Here is a 19,446-nt window from a genome sequence, read left to right as displayed (position 1 = left end):
TGCAACGATTCTTCACCTTTTTAGGTTCGAGGTATGTAAAAATTCCTTACTCATTTCCTTTGTCAGTGAAATGGAGATGGAAGTCACTGCGGATGTGTCCATCACTTTGACGGGCGGGGAGGGGGCTCGTCAATTGTTTCCTTTCATGGGCATGGTCATATTTTCGTGATCCATTGCCTTAAAAGTCACTGACTGGTTGCTCAGTCTCTGGAGACCACAGAAGAATGCAACGATGCTTCACCTTTTTAGGTTCGAGGTATGTAAAAACTCCTTTCCTCATTTCCTTTGTCAGTGAAATGGAGATGGAAGTCACTGTGGATGTGTCCATCACTTTGACGGGCGTGGAGGGGGCTCGTCAATTGTTTCCTTTCATGGGCATGGTTATATTTTCGTGATCCATTGCCTTGAAAATCACTGACTTGTTGCTCAGTCTCTGGAGACCACAGAAGAATGCAAGGATGCTTCTCCTTTTTAGGTTCGAGGAATGTGAAAATTCCTTACTCATTTTCTTTGTCAGTGAAATGGAGATGGAAGTCACTGTGGATGTGTCCCTCACTTTGACGGGCGGGGAGGGGGCTCGTCAATTGTTTCCTTTCATGGGCATGGTTATATTTTCGTGATCCATTGCCTTTAAAATCACTGACTGGTTGCTCAGTCCCTGGAGACCACAAAAGAATGCAACGATGCTTCACCTTTTTAGGTTCAAGGTATGTAAAAATTCCTTTCCTCATTTCCTTTGTCAGTGAAATGGAGATGGAAATCACTGTGGATGTGTCCATCACTTTGACGGGCGGGGAGGGAGCTCGTCAATTGTTTCCTTTCATGGGCATGGTTATATTTTCGTGATCCATTGCCTTTAAAATCAATGACTGGTTGCTCAGTCCGTGGAGACCACAGAAGAATGCAACGATTCTTCACCTTTTTAGGTTCGAGGTATGTCAAAATTCCTTACTCATTTCCTTTGTCAGTGAAATGGAGATGGAAGTCACTGCGGATGTGTCCATCACCTTGACGGGCGGGAAGGGGGCTCGTCAATTGTTTCCTTTCATGGGCATGGTTATATTTTCGTGATCCATTGCCTTCAAAGTCACTGACTGGTTGCTCAGTCTCTGGAGACCACAGAAGAATACAACGTTGCTTCACCTCTTTAGGTTTGAGGTATGTAAAAATTCCTTTCCTCATTTCCTGTGTCAGTTAAATGGAGATGGAAGTCACTGTGGATGTGACCATCAATTTGACGGGTGGGGAGGGGGCTCGTCAATTGTTTCCTTTCATGGGCATGGTTATATTTTCGTGATCCATTGCCTTTAAAATCACTGACTGGTTGCTCAGTCCCTGGAGACCACAAAAGAATGCAACGATTCTTCACCTTTTCAGGTTCGAGGTATCTAAAAATTCCTTACTCATTTCCTTTGTCAGTAAAATGGAGATGGAAATCACTGTGGATGTGTCCATCACTTTGACGGGCGGGGACGGGGCTCGTCAATTGTTTCCTTTCATGGGCATGGTTATATTTTCGTGATCCATTGCCTTCAAAGTCACTGACTGGTTGCTCAGTCTCTGGAGACCACAGAAGAATGCAACGATTCTTCACCTTTTTAGGTTCGAGGTATGTAAAAATTCCTTACTCATTTCCTTTGTCAGTGAAATGGAGATGGAAGTCACTGCGGATGTGTCCATCACTTTGACGGGCGGGGAGGGGGCTCGTCAATTGTTTCCTTTCATGGGCATGGTTATATTTTCGTGATCCATTGCCTTTAAAATCAATGACTGGTTGCTCAGTCCGTGGAGACCACAGAAGAATGCAACGATTCTTCACCTTTTTAGGTTCGAGGTATCTAAAAATTCCTTTCTCATTTCCTTTGTCAGTAAAATGGAGATGGAAATCACTGTGGATGTGTCCATCACTTTGACGGGCGGGGACGGGGCTCGTCAATTGTTTCCTTTCATGGGCATGGTTATATTTTCGTGATCCATTGCCTTCAAAGTCACTGACTGGTTGCTCAGTCTCTGGAGACCACAAAAGAATGCAACGATTCTTCACCTTTTTAGGTTCGAGGTATCTAAAAATTCCTTTCTCATTTCCTTTGTCAGTAAAATGGAGATGGAAATCACTGTGGATGTGTCCATCACTTTGACGGGCGGGGACGGGGCTCGTCAATTGTTTCCTTTCATGGGCATGGTTATATTTTCGTGATCCATTGCCTTCAAAGTCACTGACTGGTTGCTCAGTCTCTGGAGACCACAGAAGAATGCAACGATTCTTCACCTTTTTAGGTTCGAGGTATGTAAAAATTCCTTACTCCTTTCCTTTGTCAGTGAAATGGAGATGGAAGTCACTGCGGATGTGTCCATCACTTTGACGGGCGGGGAGGGGGCTCGTCAATTGTTTCCTTTCATGGGCATGGTTATATTTTCGTGATCCATTGCCTTTAAAGTCACTGACTGGTTGCTCAGTCTCTGGAGACCACAAAAGAATGCAACGATGCTTCACCTTTTTAGGTTCGAGGTATGTAAAAACTCCTTTCCTCATTTCCTTTGTCAGTGAAATGGAGATGGAAGTCACTGTGGATGTGCCCATCACTTTGACGGGCGTGGAGGGGGCTCGTCAATTGTTTCCTTTCATGGGCATGGTTATATTTTCGTGATCCATTGCCTTGAAAATCACTGACTTGTTGCTCAGTCTCTGGAGACCACAGAAGAATGCAAGGATGCTTCACCTTTTTAGGTTCGAGGTATGTAAAAACTCCTTTCCTCATTTCCTTTGTCAGTTAAATGGAGATGGAAGTCACTGTGGATGTGTCCATCACTTTGACGGGCGGGGAGGGGGCTCGTCAATTGTTTCCTTTCATGGGCATGGTGATATTTTCGTGATCCATTGCCTTTAAAATCACTGACTGGTTGCTCAGTCCCTGGAGACCACGAAAGAATGCAACGATGCTTCACCTTTTTAGGTTCGAGGAATGTAAAAATTCCTTACTCATTTCCTTTGTCATTGAAATGGAGATGGAAATCACTGTGGATGTGTCCATCACTTTGACGGGCGGGGACGGGGCTCGTCAATTGTTTCCTTTCATGGGCATGGTTATATTTTCGTGATCCATTGCCTTCAAAGTCACTGACTGGTTGCTCAGTCTCTGGAGACCACAAAAGAATGCAACGATTCTTCACCTTTTTAGGTTCGAGGTATCTAAAAATTCCTTACTCATTTCCTTTGTCAGTAAAATGGAGATGGAAATCACTGTGGATGTGTCCATCACTTTGACGGGCGGGGACGGGGCTCGTCAATTGTTTCCTTTCATGGGCATGGTTATATTTTCGTGATCCATTGCCTTGAAAATCACTGACTTGTTGCTCAGTCTCTGGAGACCACAGAAGAATGCAAGGATGCTTCTCCTTTTTAGGTTCGAGGGATGTAAAATTCCTTTCCTCATTTTCTTTGTCAGTGAAATGGAGATGGAAGTCACTGTGGATGTGTCCATCACTTTGACGGGCGGGGAGGGGGCTCATCAATTGTTTCCTTTCATGGGCATGGTTATATTTTCGTGATCCATTGCCTTTAAAATCAATGACTGGTTGCTCAGTCCGTGGAGACCACAGAAGAATGCAACGATTCTTCACCTTTTTAGGTTCGAGGTTTGTAAAAATTCCTTACTCATTTCCTTTGTCAGTGAAATGGAGATGGAAGTCACTGCGGATGTGTCCATCACTTTGACGTGCGGGGAGAGGGCTCGTCAATTGTTTCCTTTCATGGGCATGGTTATATTTTCGTGGTCCATTCCCTTCAAAGTCACTGACTGGTTGCTCAGTCTCTGGAGACCACAGAAGAATGCAACGATGCTTCACCTTTTTAGGTTCGAGGAATGTGAAAATTCCTTACTCATTTTCTTTGTCAGTGAAATGGAGATGGAAGTCACTGTGGATGTGTCCATCACTTTGACGGGCGGGGAGGGGGCTCGTCAATTGTTTCCTTTCATGGGCATGGTTATATTTTCGTGATCCATTGCCTTTAAAATCACTGACTGGTTGCTCAGTCCCTGGAGACCACAAAAGAATGCAACGATGCTTCACCTTTTTAGGTTCAAGGTATGTAAAAATTCCTTTCCTCATTTCCTTTGTCAGTGAAATGGAGATGGAAATCACTGTGGATGTGTCCATCACTTTGACGGGCGGGGAGGGGGCTCGTCAATTGTTTCCTTTCATGGGCATGGTTATATTTTCGTGATCCATTGCCTTTAAAATCACTGACTGGTTGCTCAGTCCCTGGAGACCACAAAAGAATGCAACGATTCTTCACCTTTTTAGGTTCGAGGTATGTAAAAATTCCTTACTCATTTCCTTTGTCAGTGAAATGGAGATGGAAGTCACTGTGGATGTGACCATCACTTTGACGGGCGGGGAGGGGGCTCGTCAATCGTTTCCTTTAATGGGCATGGTTATATTTTCGTGATCCATTGCCTTCAAAGTCACTGACTGGTTGGTCAGTCTCTGGAGACCAAAGAAGAATGCAAGGATGCTTCTCCTTTTTAGGTTCGAGGGATGTAAAAATTCCTTTCCTCATTTCCTGTGTCAGTTAAATGGAGGTGGAAGTCACTGTGGATGTGTCCATCACTTTGACGGACGGGGAGGGGGCTCGTCAATTGTTTCCTTTCATGGGCATGGTGATATTTTCGTGATCCATTGCCTTTAAAATCACTGACTGGTTGCTCAGTCCCTGGAGATCACAAAAGAATGCAACGATGCTTCACCTTTTTAGGTTCAAGGTATGTAAAAATTCCTTTCCTCATTTCCTTTGTCAGTGAAATGGAGATGGAAGTCACTGTGGATGTGTCCATCACTTTGACGGACGGGGAGGGGGCTCGTCAATTGTTTCCTTTCATGGGCATGGTGATATTTTCGTGATCCATTGCCTTTAAAATCACTGACTGGTTGCTCAGTCCCTGGAGACCACGAAAGAATGCAACGATGCTTCACCTTTTTAGGTTCAAGGTATGTAAAAATTCCTTACTCATTTCCTTTGTCATTGAAATGGAGATGGAAATCACTGTGGATGTGTCCATCACTTTGACGGGCGGGGACGGGGCTCGTCAATTGTTTCCTTTCATGGGCATGGTTATATTTTCGTGATCCATTGCCTTCAAAGTCACTGACTGGTTGCTCCGTCTCTGGAGACCACAAAAGAATGCAACGATTCTTCACCTTTTCAGGTTCGAGGTATCTAAAAATTCCTTACTCATTTCCTTTTTTATTAAAATGGAGATGGAAATCACTGTGGATATGTCCATCACTTTGACGGGCGGGGACGGGGCTCGTCAATTGTTTCCTTTCATGGGCATGGTTATATTTTCGTGATCCATTGCCTTCAAAGTCACTGACTGGTTGCTCAGTCTCTGGAGACCACAGAAGAATGCAACGATTCTTCACCTTTTTAGGTTCGAGGTATGTAAAAATTCCTTACTCATTTCCTTTGTCAGTGAAATGGAGATGGAAGTCACTGCGGATGTGTCCATCACTTTGACGGGCGGGGAGGGGGCTCGTCAATTGTTTCCTTTCATGGGCATGGTTATATTTTCGTGATCCATTGCCTTTAAAGTCACTGACTGGTTGCTCAGTCTCTGGAGACCACAGAAGAATGCAACGATGCTTCACCTTTTTAGGTTCGAGGTATGTAAAAACTCCTTTCCTCATTTCCTTTGTCAGTGAAATGGAGATGGAAGTCACTGTGGATGTGTCCATCACTTTGACGGGCGTGGAGGGGGCTCGTCAATTGTTTCCTTTCATGGGCATGGTTATATTTTCGTGATCCATTGCCTTGAAAATCACTGACTTGTTGCTCAGTCTCTGGAGACCACAGAAGAATGCAAGGATGCTTCTCCTTTTTAGGTTTGAGGGATGTAAAATTCCTTTCATCATTTCCTGTGTCAGTTAAATGGAGATGAAAGTCACTGTGGATGTGTCCATCACTTTGACGGGCGGGGAGGGGGCTCGTCAATTGTTTCCTTTCATGGGCATGGTTATATTTTCGTGATCCATTGCCTTCAAAGTCACTGACTGGTTGGTCAGTCTCTGGAGACCAAAGAAGAATGCAAGGATGCTTCTCCTTTTTAGGTTCGAGGAATGTGAAAATTCCTTACTCATTTTCTTTGTCAGTGAAATGGAGATGGAAGTCACTGTGGATGTGTCCATCACTTTGACGGGCGGGGAGGGAGCTCGTCAATTGTTTCCTTTCATGGGCATGGTTATATTTTCGTGATCCATTGCCTTTAAAATCAATGACTGGTTGCTCAGTCCGTGGAGACCACAGAAGAATGCAACGATCTTCACCTTTTTAGGTTCGAGGTATGTCAAAATTCCTTACTCATTTCCTTTGTCAGTGAAATGGAGATGGAAGTCACTGCGGATGTGTCCATCACTTTGACGGGCGGGGAGGGGGCTCGTCAATTGTTTCCTTTCATGGGCATGGTTATATTTTCGTGATCCATTGCCTTTAAAGTCACTGACTGGTTGCTCAGTCTCTGGAGACCACAGAAGAATGCAACGATGCTTCACCTTTTTAGGTTCGAGGTATGTAAAAACTCCTTTCCTCATTTCCTTTGTCAGTGAAATGGAGATGGAAGTCACTGTGGATGTGTCCATCACTTTGACGGGCGTGGAGGGGGCTCGTCAATTGTTTCCTTTCATGGGCATGGTTATATTTTCGTGATCCATTGCCTTGAAAATCACTGACTTGTTGCTCAGTCTCTGGAGACCACAGAAGAATGCAAGGATGCTTCTCCTTTTTAGGTTTGAGGGATGTAAAATTCCTTTCATCATTTCCTGTGTCAGTTAAATGGAGATGAAAGTCACTGTGGATGTGTCCATCACTTTGACGGGCGGGGAGGGGGCTCGTCAATTGTTTCCTTTCATGGGCATGGTTATATTTTCGTGATCCATTGCCTTCAAAGTCACTGACTGGTTGGTCAGTCTCTGGAGACCAAAGAAGAATGCAAGGATGCTTCTCCTTTTTAGGTTCGAGGAATGTGAAAATTCCTTACTCATTTTCTTTGTCAGTGAAATGGAGATGGAAGTCACTGTGGATGTGTCCATCACTTTGACGGGCGGGGAGGGAGCTCGTCAATTGTTTCCTTTCATGGGCATGGTTATATTTTCGTGATCCATTGCCTTTAAAATCAATGACTGGTTGCTCAGTCCGTGGAGACCACAGAAGAATGCAACGATCTTCACCTTTTTAGGTTCGAGGTATGTCAAAATTCCTTACTCATTTCCTTTGTCAGTGAAATGGAGATGGAAGTCACTGCGGATGTGTCCATCACTTTGACGGGCGGGGAGGGGGCTCGTCAATTGTTTCCTTTCATGGGCATGGTTATATTTTCGTGATCCATTGCCTTTAAATTCACTGACTGGCTGTTCAGTCTCTGGAGACAACAGAAGAATGCAACGATGCTTCACCTTTTTAGGTTTGAGGGATGTAAATATTCCTTTCCTCATTTCCTGTGTCAGTGAAATGGAGATGGAAGTCACTGTGGATGTGTCCATCACTTTGACGGGCGGGGAGGGGGCTCGTCAATTGTTTCCTTTCATGGGCATGGTTATATTTTCGTGATCCATTGCCTTTAAAATCACTGACTGGTTGCTCAGTCTCTGGAGACCACAGAAGAATGCAACGATGCTTCACCTTTTCAGGTTCGAGGGATGTAAAAATTCATTTCCTGTGTCAGTGAAATGGAGATGGAAGTCACTGTGGATGTGTCCATCACTTTGACGGGCGGGGAGCGGGCTCGTCAATTGTTTCCTTTCATGGGCATGGTTATATTTTCGTGATCCATTGCCTTGAAAATCACTGACTGGTTGCTCAGTCTCTGGAGACCACAAAAGAATGCAAGGATTCTTCACCTTAAAAGGTTCAAAGTACGTAAAAATTCCTTACTCATTCCCTTTGTCAGTGAAATGGAGATGGAAGTTCCTGTGGATGTGTCCACCACTTTGACGGGAGGGTGGAGGGGCTCGTCAATCATTACCTTTCAAGGGCATGGTTTTATTTTCATGATCCATTTCCTTCAAAATCATTTACCGATTGCTCGGTCTCTGCAGACCACACAAGAATGCAGCGCTTCTTCACCTTAAAAGGTTCAAGGTATGTCGAAATTCCTTACTCATTCCCTTTCTTGGTGAAATGGAGATGGAAGTCACTGTGGATGTGTCCATCACTTTGAGGCGCGGGTGGTGGGGCTCGTCATTCTTTTCCTTTCATGGGCATGGTTATATTTTCGTCATCCATTGCCTTTAAATTTACCGACCGATTGCTCCATCTCTGGAGACCACACAAGAATGCAACGATTCTTCACTTTATAAGCTCAAGGTACGTTCAAATTCATTACTCATTCCCTTTGTTGGTGAAATGGAGATGGAAGTCACTGTGGATGTGTCCATCACTTTGACGGGCGGGGACGGGGCTCGTCAATTTTTTCCTTTCATGGGCATGGTTATATTTTCGTGATCCATTGCCTTTAAAATCAATGACTGGTTGCTCAGTCCCTGGAGACCACAGAAGAATGCAACGATTCTTCACCTTTTTAGGTTCGAGGTGTGTAAAAATTCCTTACTCATTTCCTTTGTCAGTGAAATGGAGATGGAAGTCACTGCGGATGTGTCCATCACTTTGACGGGCGGGGACGGGGCTCGTCAATTGTTTCCTTTCATGGGCATGGTTATATTTTCGTTATCCATTGCCTTCAAAGTCACTGACTGGTTGCTCAGTCTCTGGAGACCACAGAAGAATGCAACGATGCTTCACCTTTTTAGGTTCGAGGAATGTAAGAACTCCTTTCCTCATTTCCTTTGTCAGTGAAATGGAGATGGAAGTCACTGTGGATGTGTCCATCACTTTGACGGGCTGGGAGGGGGCTCGTCAATTGTTTCCTTTCATGGGCATGGTTATATTTTCGTGATCCATTGCCTTTAAAATCACTGACTGGTTGCTCAGTCCCTGGAGACCACAAAAAATGCAACGATTCTTCACCTTTTTAGGTTGAAGGTATGTAAAAATTCCTTTCCTCATTTCCTTTGTCAGTGAAATGGAGATGGAAATCACTGTGGATGTGTCCATCACTTTGACGGGCGGGGACGGGGCTCGTCAATTGTTTCCTTTCATGGGCATGGTTATATTTTTGTGATCCATTGCCTTTAAAATCACTGACTGGTTGCTCAGTCTCTGGAGACCACAGAAGAATGCAACGATGCTTCACCTTTTTAGGTTCGAGGAATGTAAAAATTCCTTACTCATTTCCTTTGTCAGTGAAATGGAGATGGAAATCACTGTGGATGTGTCCATCACTTTGACGGGCGGGGACGGGGCTCGTCAATTGTTTCCTTTCATGGGCATGGTTATATTTTCGTGCTCCATTGCCTTAAAAGTCACTGACTGGTTGCTCAGTCTCTGGAGACCACAGAAGAATGCAAGGATGCTTCTCCTTTTTAGGTTCGAGGGATGTAAAAATTCCTTACTCATTTCCTTTGTCACTGAAATGGAGATGGAAATCACTGTGGATGTGTCCATCACTTTGACGGGCGGGGACGGGGCTCGTCAATTGTTTCCTTTCATGGGCATGGTTATATTTTCGTGATCCATTGCCTTCAAAGTCACTGACTGGTTGCTCAGTCTCTGGAGACCACAGAAGAATGCAACGATGCTTCACATTTTTAGGTTCGAGGGATGTAAAAATTCCTTTCCTAATTTCCTGTGTCAGTGAAATGGAGATGGAAGTCACTGTGGATGTGTCCATCACTTTGACGGGCGGGGAGGGGGCTCGTCAATTGTTTCCTTTCATGGGCATGGTTATATTTTCGTGATCCATTGCCTTTAAATTCACTGACTGGCTGTTCAGTCTCTGGAGACAACAGAAGAATGCAACGATGCTTCACCTTTTTAGGTTTGAGGGATGTAAATATTCCTTTCCTCATTTCCTGTGTCAGTGAAATGGAGATGGAAGTCACTGTGGATGTGTCCATCACTTTGACGGGCGGGGAGGGGGCTCGTCAATTGTTTCCTTTCATGGGCATGGTTATATTTTCGTGATCCATTGCCTTTAAAATCACTGACTGGTTGCTCAGTCTCTGTAGACCACAGAAGAATGCAACGATGCTTCACCTTTTCAGGTTCGAGGGATGTAAAAATTCATTTCCTGTGTCAGTGAAATGGAGATGGAAGTCACTGTGGATGTGTCCATCACTTTGACGGGCGGGGAGCGGGCTCGTCAATTGTTTCCTTTCATGGGCATGGTTATATTTTCGTGATCCATTGCCTTGAAAATCACTGACTGGTTGCTCAGTCTCTGGAGACCACAAAAGAATGCAAGGATTCTTCACCTTAAAAGGTTCAAAGTACGTAAAAATTCCTTACTCATTCCCTTTGTCATTGAAATGGAGATGGAAGTTCCTGTGGATGTGTCCACCACTTTGACGGGAGGGTGGAGGGGCTCGTCAATCATTACCTTTCAAGGGCATGGTTATATTTTCATGATCCATTTCCTTCAAAATCATTTACCGATTGCTCGGTCTCTGCAGACCACACAAGAATGCAGCGCTTCTTCACCTTAAAAGGTTCAAGGTATGTCGAAATTCCTTACTCATTCCCTTTCTTGGTGAAATGGAGATGGAAGTCACTGTGGATGTGTCCATCACTTTGAGGCGCGGGTGGTGGGGCTCGTCATTCTTTTCCTTTCATGGGCATGGTTATATTTTCGTCATCCATTGCCTTTAAATTTACCGACCGATTGCTCCATCTCTGGAGACCACACAAGAATGCAACGATTCTTCACTTTATAAGCTCAAGGTACGTTCAAATTCATTACTCATTCCCTTTGTTGGTGAAATGGAGATGGAAGTCACTGTGGATGTGTCCATCACTTTGACGGGCGGGTGGGTCTTTGTATTATCACTGGTGACTCTCATGTGTTAATGCAGAATGCCCTCAGACATGTTTAATTGGTTCCAAAGGGTCTTACAGAATTATTTAGTTTCTAATCAGTTCTGCAGAGTCTTAGGGGTCTGAAAGGTCCTCCAGGGTCATAGGGGTTTTCAGGGTTTTTCGGGTTTAAAGGGTTTTGGGGGTCTTTCGTGTCTTGAGGGTCTTAAAATCGCTGAGGTTCTTCATAGATTTTGGGCTGTTCAAGGACGTTATGGGTCTAAACAGGGTTCCCACTGACCTGGAAAGTCAGGGAAAGTCAGGGAATTGAGGTTGGTCAGGGCTTTTTCAGGGATTTTTTTTGTTGTTCAGGGAAATGTGTGATTCGTGCCTCATGATCTTAATTCGTACCCTTTCCTCCCAGTCAATTATTTTGTTCATGATTATAAAAGTTTTCTTTCTTGCCCTTTTCATGAATTGTTTGCTGTGCATATGCTGTGCAGGCATATGCTTTTCATGATGCGGTGCATGCAGAAGGTGGCGTCACCTCTGTGAACATTGATAAGCCACTATTGATGTATGTCAGGGGTTCTCATGCCAGGTATCAAGCAGCACTGGAATGTAAGCGTAAAGCCACAAGTGAGCTCGATCAAAAGACTGCAGCTAAAAAGAAAACATGTGAGCAGATGAAAGTGCTTCAGACTAAAAAGGCAATATTTATGGAAGAAGCAGCAACTGAATCTCGGAAGGTTGATATGGAAATAGCAGAACTACAGAAACTAAAGAAGTAACAAACTGACATTTCACTTAATGTAAGCAACTGTCCATACTGTATATGTTAACTATTGTAATAACGTTACTCAAACAATTCACATTTGTTTCCTTCATTGCTCGTTTTTGCCGACCATATAATTCTAAGCTGCACATGCTGCTTGATGTTGTTGACATTTTCGCAATTCTAGTAATATAACATCTCGACTGTTACTGCAACTTCCATGTTACATTTGAGTAATTTCACTTCTGTGGCGGTGAACGTACCTGCATCTGCAGGGAATGGTACAGAAGTAACCCACCTAACTGTAGAAGTTCAACAAACGGTACTTTTTAGGACCAGATGCTTGTAGAAAAATGTACAATATAGTAGTCTGTTCATCATTTCTGCCATATTATCGGGTGTTCTCGCTTGTCTGCAATGTCACATGAACAATATCAATGTTTCGTTGTTATTTTGCAAGATTTAGATGTTCTAAATGTTGCTAAATTTTTTCTGATATAATTCTGATCTAGTCATGGTACCTGGCACGTTTGACATTGGTATGATTTGTGTTTTGTAAGTTTTATATTAATAAAAAAAATTAAAATGCCAGTACAAGCTGGGAAAGTGTACTTTCTGGACCATTTTCAAAAAGACTGAAGTTAACACCCAAATGAAGAATCAGTTTAATTTCCCAACAAAAATGCTATTCAGAAGTTGTCTAAAGCACGCCGACATATTTTAAGATTCAAATAAAATTTTGAAGCGGACACAATTTTCTGCTTGTATTGGCATTTTAAAAAGAAGAAAAGAATTGAAAATGATTGCATGTACACCATGTATAAATCAAAATGGTGATGGAAAGGAGTCGGTGAAGGGGAGGAGGAGCCGACTAAAATAACTTTATAAATTTTTACGTTTGAAAAGGTCAGGGAATCTTTACCAACACAGTCAGGGAAAGTCAGGGAATGTCAGGGAATTTCATTTTTGAGATTGAGTGGGAACCCTGTCTAAAGGATATTTAAGGTTTATGTGTCTAAATGGTCTTAAGGGAGTTTGAGGTATTACGGGTCTTTGGGGTCTAGAGGGCCTTTATAGTCATATGGGTCTTTGGGTTGTTTGAGTGTTTGAGGGGTTTTTGGGTCTCAATGGTAATAAGGGTCTTAAGTGTCTTTGGAGTCGAAAGGGTCTTTGAGGTCAAAAGTGTCTTTATGGGTTTATCAAAAAGTTTAAGATAATGAAGCAATTTAAATTATTTCATGGACTCATGGTTAATTAAGTTGCCCTCTTGATATGACTGAATGCCAAAGCTCTCAGCAACTTATGCTGCCCACCGTGAAATGGTGGAACAACATCGGATCCCCCTCTCTCTCCCCAACTTTCATTATTTTCCATGCACTTTTCAGCTACTGTTACAGATTTATCCCCATTCTATAAATATCTTTTTAACCCCCATCAACCCTCCCTCAGCCGATCTCTTTCTGGGTTTCATTTTTTCCTTCCACTTCTGTGGATCAGTGTTTCAGTCTGTATCCAACTTTTTCACCCCCAATGTCGAACTCAGGTCGGTGGTCACTGTATTATTCTGCTTCCTTTATGGTCTTGTGCCATCTGCTCCTTCTGTGCTTTCTCCCCCATGACCCTCCAACACAGGTTTCTGCAGGGTGCACACCATTTACCATCAACCCTCTTCTAGTCTTCAACATCACTGCACACCACCATAAAAGATCAGCCTCCATTCAAAACCAAGATATTTTCTACCCCCGTTAACCCCCACCCTCCTACAGTGCCCACCTTCCACCAAGTTTTCAGTTTTTCTTTCCTGAGATTTTGTTTCTGTGTTCACCTTGTCCACATCATGCATCCACCCCTACCCCTCTTTCCTCCACATCTCCCTCGATTTTGTCCCCCAACACTGCTGTTTATGTGTATCAGTCCACCCCCCCCCAACCGCACACCCACTCTATTTTACTGGTGTTTTCGTTCTGTTGCATCTTCCTCCAATCTTTGTTGAAACTCCTCTATGAGCCTTGACATTGCAAAATAAAAAATGTCTAAAAGCGTCCAACACTGAGCTTCGCAGCAAAGCGGATGTGATTTTTACTCGCGCCATGTACACAGCAAGGATGGTTCATGAATGTGATGTCCGCTGACTCGCAAGTGGATGGAAAATGAACTCGGGCAAATTATCGAGTGAATCGAGCAGAATGTTTGTGAAGTACATCAGATGTTGTCTTTTCATTAAATCCGTCAACAGAGCGACGGCTATCTTTACGAGTGGAATAATTAAATAATGAGTTCCCTGCCAAGGAACTTCAGTGCAGAAGGAGATCACTGGGCCCATCAAAGCCTGCACCATGATGACCAGCCCATGGGATTGTTTGTCCTTGCTCCACACTATTCAAATGCTGAGCGTCAAACACCCACACTCAGCCGAGGTTCCAACCACCGAGCTCTCACACTTCGAATCGACGCTTGAACCATGACCTCACCGAGGCTGTGAAAAAGAAAACCATATCAGAAGTGAGATTTGAACCCATACCTCTCAGGAGGGGTGCAACCAAAACACAGCACCTGAGACCCCACGGCCATTCTAATTTGTTAACGTTATTAGCTGTGTTTGGTTGTTGAGAATTCAAAGTTTGATTACTATCCAAACAATTGTTCAACATTTTCTCATTTCGAGGGAGAGAAAATCATTTTCTGACGATGCATTCATGGAGTTAATATATAAATGAGTTTGATATCTCACATTGACGAGATGATAGATCAACAGGATCGTTTGTAAATCATCTTTCAAAATGAAGAGAACAATGTTGGAAAATTCACATAACACTCTTGAATACAAAAAAACATGGACAATATCTGTGGGTGCTCACCTGGTACAATAATGATACATAGGAGGAAATCAACATGGGACAAAACCAACAAAATGTACCAATGAACCAATGTTATTGCAAATGCCTATTTGGGGGGGGGGGCAACACCCCCTTGTAAATCCTCCTTGACCCCAATTTTTTTAAATAGCATGAACAACCTTTGGTGTATCGTGGTTGATGAAGGTTGTGGTCAATATTTATCACAATTGTGTGGGTAGTTTCTGAGAAGAAAACAAATACCTGCTTTGGGGTCAACCCCCCCCCCCCCATAGATCCCCTTCGGGAACGATTTTTTTTAATGGTGTGAACAAACTTTGGTACAACACAGGTTATGAAGGTTGTGGTGAAATGTTGTCGAAATTGTGTGTGTACTTTCATGGAAGAAAGCAAGTTCCTATTTTGGGGGCGCAATCCCCCCAATCGGGGGGAATGATTGCTTTTTAATGCCGTGAACAAACTTTGGTACATACAGGCTGTTGAAGGTTGTGGTGAAGTTTCCTTAATATCGTGTTTGTCGTTTCAGAGAAGTTGCAATTGATTATGGACTGGCTGATTGACTGACCGACTCACTCACTGATGAACTGGCTGATTGACTGACTGACTGACTGACTGATGACGCGTCATCCCAAAAGCTCCCCAGAACAACGTTCCAGGTGAGTGAAAAACACTTATGTTAAGATCGGTTGAGTTATTGTTTTGTGTGCTTTCATGGTAAAATAATTAACCAGGGTCAAAGCTTGCCCACAGCTTGGATATGTTAATATGTTGGACACTTCGTCTGGGGAGCGATAGTGTAACAACACAGGGTAGAGGCAAACACAGGCCCATATGAATTGCTGAATACAGCAAGGTCCAGAAGTGAGACGAAGTTTACAACCATTTAATCTCAATATTTAGTTCTCCAAAATTTACAGAAATTATTAACAAAAAGGGAACACGCTTCCACAGAGAGCTCACCGGGAAGTATCTGCTTAACACTCAGTGCTCCAAGGTTGCCCCCCCCAACACTCCCCACCCCCAACACTCCCCACCCCCAACACTCCCCACCCCCAACACTCCCCACCCCAACACTCCCCACCCCCAACACTCCCCACCCCAACACTCCCCACCCCCAACACTCCCCACCCCCTTTTTGTATTAGCGATCGTCGCCCTTGGCAGCACCTGATGAAAGCACCAACATCAATAATTTCTCCGTTGTTTCCAGCCACTGGTACAGATGAACCCCTCATCCACGACCATGATCTTTTCTCACCCCGTCAACACCCCCCCAGCCCAACTCTCTCTGGGTTTTAAATTTCCCTCCACTTTTCCTGTTTGAGAGTTTGCATCTGTATCCATCTTGTTCACCTCCTGTGTCTAACTCCCCCGACTCCCATTCGTCCACATGTCCCTCATCCCTCCACGTATTCATGATATCAGTGTGTGTACCCCCCCCCTATTTTTCCTGCTATTTTTGTTCTGTTACATCCTGGTCCATTCTGTGTTCAAACCCCTCCACGAGCCTCAACAATGGGTACAAAACAAATTCTAAACGTACAGACAATCAACGAACTGTTCGACAAAGCACTGATTCTGCAATCACAACGTCAGATTATAAAATCATAAAATAATATCATATCAGCTCCCCAACAAGGAACTTCGATGCAGGACCACACGAGGCCAATCAAAGACTGTGCTATAATAACCAGCCTGTTGTTGTTTGTTCGTGGTTGATCCTGAAGACGCAGCACTTTACATTTTAAAAGGTCTTTGCTGTGACTCGGACGGGGGTTCAACACATCGAGCTCTCACTCAGAGCAGACACTCCAACTATGACGTCACGGAGTGTGTTAAAAGAAAATGATGTCAGAAGTGGGATTCGAACCCACGCCTCCAGAGGAGACTGCGACCTGAACGCAGCGCCTTAGACCGCTCGGCCATCCTGACTTGGTGATGTTACTTGACGTGTATGATTGTTGACAATTTAAAGTTTGATTACTTTTTCAATAATTATCCATTGCGTGCTGACAATCTTTTCCCTCGATGACGTCATCGCCATGGCAGTTCATCTGGAATTTTTTTGGGGGTGCAAGACGGGTTTGCTTTTTCAAGTCGAACACCTGAAAAAAATTATTATAATTAAAAGCAATGTCCAGTTGTTTGTTTATGACTTTAAAAAAAAAAAAAGCTATATAATCACATCAACAAATTTTTGTGCGTTCGTGGTCCTTCGAAGTGAAGGCTGACCACCTGGCACTCAGGCAATCTCTTTCCCCGGACATTCTGTGATTATTTGACCCAGCTGCCACCATCATGTGCCACGCACGACCTCTTCAGTCTCCAATGGAGGCTTTAAACATCGGGGCATTACCCTCTGGGTGCTCACCTGGTGGTGGATGAATAAGGTAACCTGGGAGGCACGGATGACCCACAAAAGGTGAACGAAAAAGCAAACTACAGTTCAGGTGTTGAATTACTTACTACTCATTAAAAATGTTCTTCTTTCATTGACAGCTTTAAGTATGCGCCTTCCTCTGGGAGATATGCACTGTGCCTCTGAGTTTTTGACTGCTATGCATCGTTTAAAAGCAGAAACATTAGCACATGCTGATTAATATTTCAGGAAGCAAGTGAAGGCTCCAACAAATGGAGAAAGCAAATCACCAACGGCAACAAGGTGTATTGTCGCGACTCCAACTTGGTTGTTCTCGTTAAACAACCTCATTATAAAATTTTTTTTTTATAACTATAAGGTGAACGACGAGTACAATAAATACATGTTACAATGGAAAAAAAATAAACCAAAAAAGAAAAAAAAAAGTGCCGTCCGAGGCATCGTTCGCTCGCCACATTCTCCAAACCACGCCCTCTGTGCCGACGGATCGACATTGGTTGTCTGTTATAATCACGTGACGGCGAGCTGCGAGCTGATTGGTTAAACTCGTTTTGAGCGGCTACGCGCCAAGTGACGGAGGGTGATTTAGCGCGGGCAATTCGTCGTCAGTCGTCGATGGTATATTTGAAGGACGTTCTTGTGTGTATAAAATTAAGTAAAATATCCTGTTCGCCATTAACCGAACCTGTCCTTTCACCGTGCTCTCCCCACCGCGGGTTCGGTCGCAGATCCTTTGACCTTTTTTTTTTTCGGATTTGTGCGACGTCGTTGCGTAAGGTCTGGTTTCGTGGTTTGTCTGTACATGTTGGTTCACAGCGATGGGCGGAATCCTCCGGTCCAATGAATCTGTATAAAGTTCCCATTTTGTGATTTATTATTTCCTACCAACACGTACTGCAGACTCCTTGCTCCTTTCTCGTGAGGTTGGACAATGGTCTCCGAGCGATCCAGCTGACGGTGGACGAGACTTCCATCGTGAGAGGAATTTTTTTTTTTTTTAAGGTGATTTCGCGCTTCGGAACTTCGGGAAATGTTCGTCCGATTCATGACGAAGTAGTCGATGTTGTCCGTTCACCTAAAACGTTTTATATGAGAATTCTGTCGTGATCATTGATCGGTGTATGTCATGAGTGAGTCATTCGTCCTCGTGTAGTGAAAGGTTATCTCATTCGATGTGATTTAAAGTCTATTAAACCAACTGTCTGCTCGGACTTTGTTAGTGTTTGACAGAAAACCCCCAAACATGTCAAAGTTAAACTTTGGTTCTTGGGTAAAGTTGCTGGCCTTTAATTTATTCATTTAATTCGTGTTTTCTGTAAGGTATGACAGACGAGATGGGGGGGGGGGGCGGACTTGTTTTTTTATTTTTTTATTTTTTAATGTTTTTATTTTAAGATACCAAGTCGTAAAATCTGCAGCAGAGGTTGACAAAGCATTATGGAGGGACAGACGGTGTATAGTGGTCGTATGGCAGTTTAGCTGCCGGGGTAGCTATCATTTCTTAAAGAACGACTGTGTCGCTGATGCAGTGCCCCTCTACCAGTACACACACTGGAACTGGTACTCATTTCGCCGACCTCGGAAGGATGACAGGCTGAGTCAACCCCCTGGTGTATTAATTCGGCGACCGACGGGGCTTGAACTCAGGACCCTAGGATCCCAAGCCGCCACCCTAACCACTGAGCCAACACCAGACTAAGGCAGACTGTGTATAGAACGGGCAGATATGCACTGAAGAGACGGGACAAACTAGACGAATGAAATCATCTTATTCCTCCATTTTATTTGTCGAGATGGTGTAATATTTTGTCGAAGTACTGCTAAACTGTGTGACCACTCGTCATTTTCATAAATGCCAAGGTGAGCCAATGAGAAAAGCCAAGAATTCACAAAGTTTCGGAAAAGCGATGATAATAGAAAACTGATACGCCAAGGTGAACAACGAATAGCCAAGATCTTGTGAAAAAAGCCAACGAGTCGTCACACTGTGCTAAACTGGAGGTTTTGGGAAGTGCCAAAAATGTGATTTGTGTGTTTTTTTTTTTTTTTTACAGTGTTCAAGTATACAGTACAACACAATTTAAACTAGACGGGCATTTGGTGGAGTGCATACCTCCGCCCTGTAATGCCTGATCCACATGAACATATCGGGCCTATTACATTTTTGAGATATCGTGCTCCACATCGTTTTTTGGCCCTATCTCTCAATGGTGAATAATCACTTTTTAAAATAATAGTGGTCGGATCCGGATCATACCCTAAAAGCTAATCGGTTCATCCTTGTCACACACCCAACCTGTCTGTCTGCAAAATATCATCCGGATCCGTTCTCAACTTTTTAAAATATCCTGTACACAAACACAGACAGACAGAAAGGGGTGAAAACATAACCTCCTTCGTCTTTGGTGGCGGAGGTAATAAAATAAAATACAAAAAATTTGTGGGCTGTGGGGGGAATTTTTTTTTTTTTTTTTAAACTTTTCCAGGAATTTACTGCCATTGATGCAGCGTCTTCATCACCACATAATTTAACA

General features: G+C 43.6%; 1 protein-coding gene and 1 non-coding gene across 6 annotated transcripts in view; one reads left to right on the top strand and one right to left on the bottom strand.

Annotated features, from left to right (window-relative positions):
• The first annotated feature begins 10,516 nt into the window (after positions 1-10,516).
• Positions 10,517-19,446, top strand: part of LOC147032776 (transcription factor E2F8-like) — an 80,503-nt gene continuing 71,573 nt past the window's right edge. The window contains exons 1-2 of one of the 5 annotated variants that reach the window (XM_085870672.1): positions 10,517-10,606; positions 15,060-15,189. In XM_085870672.1, the coding sequence (XP_085726798.1) occupies positions 15,149-15,189 (41 nt within the window). In that variant the 5' untranslated portion in view covers positions 10,517-10,606; positions 15,060-15,148. Of the gene's footprint in view, positions 10,607-10,640; positions 10,832-15,059; positions 15,190-17,030; positions 17,915-19,446 lie in introns of those variants that run through there. The other 4 variants (XM_085870673.1, XM_085870676.1, XM_085870675.1 and 1 more) reach the window with 4 other exon arrangements.
• On the bottom strand, positions 16,382-16,464 carry TRNAL-CAG (transfer RNA leucine (anticodon CAG)). Its single transcript has one exon. It is a non-coding gene; the product is annotated as a tRNA-Leu (tRNA).

The sequence above is a fragment of the Eptatretus burgeri genome, chromosome 2 (assembly GCF_056783735.1).
Source record: "Eptatretus burgeri isolate ZD-2024b chromosome 2, Ebu_testis_v1, whole genome shotgun sequence".
NCBI lineage: Eukaryota > Metazoa > Chordata > Myxini > Myxiniformes > Myxinidae > Eptatretus > Eptatretus burgeri.
The sequence above is the reverse complement of the archived record's forward strand: the minus strand, read 5'-3'. Positions and strand labels throughout refer to the sequence as shown.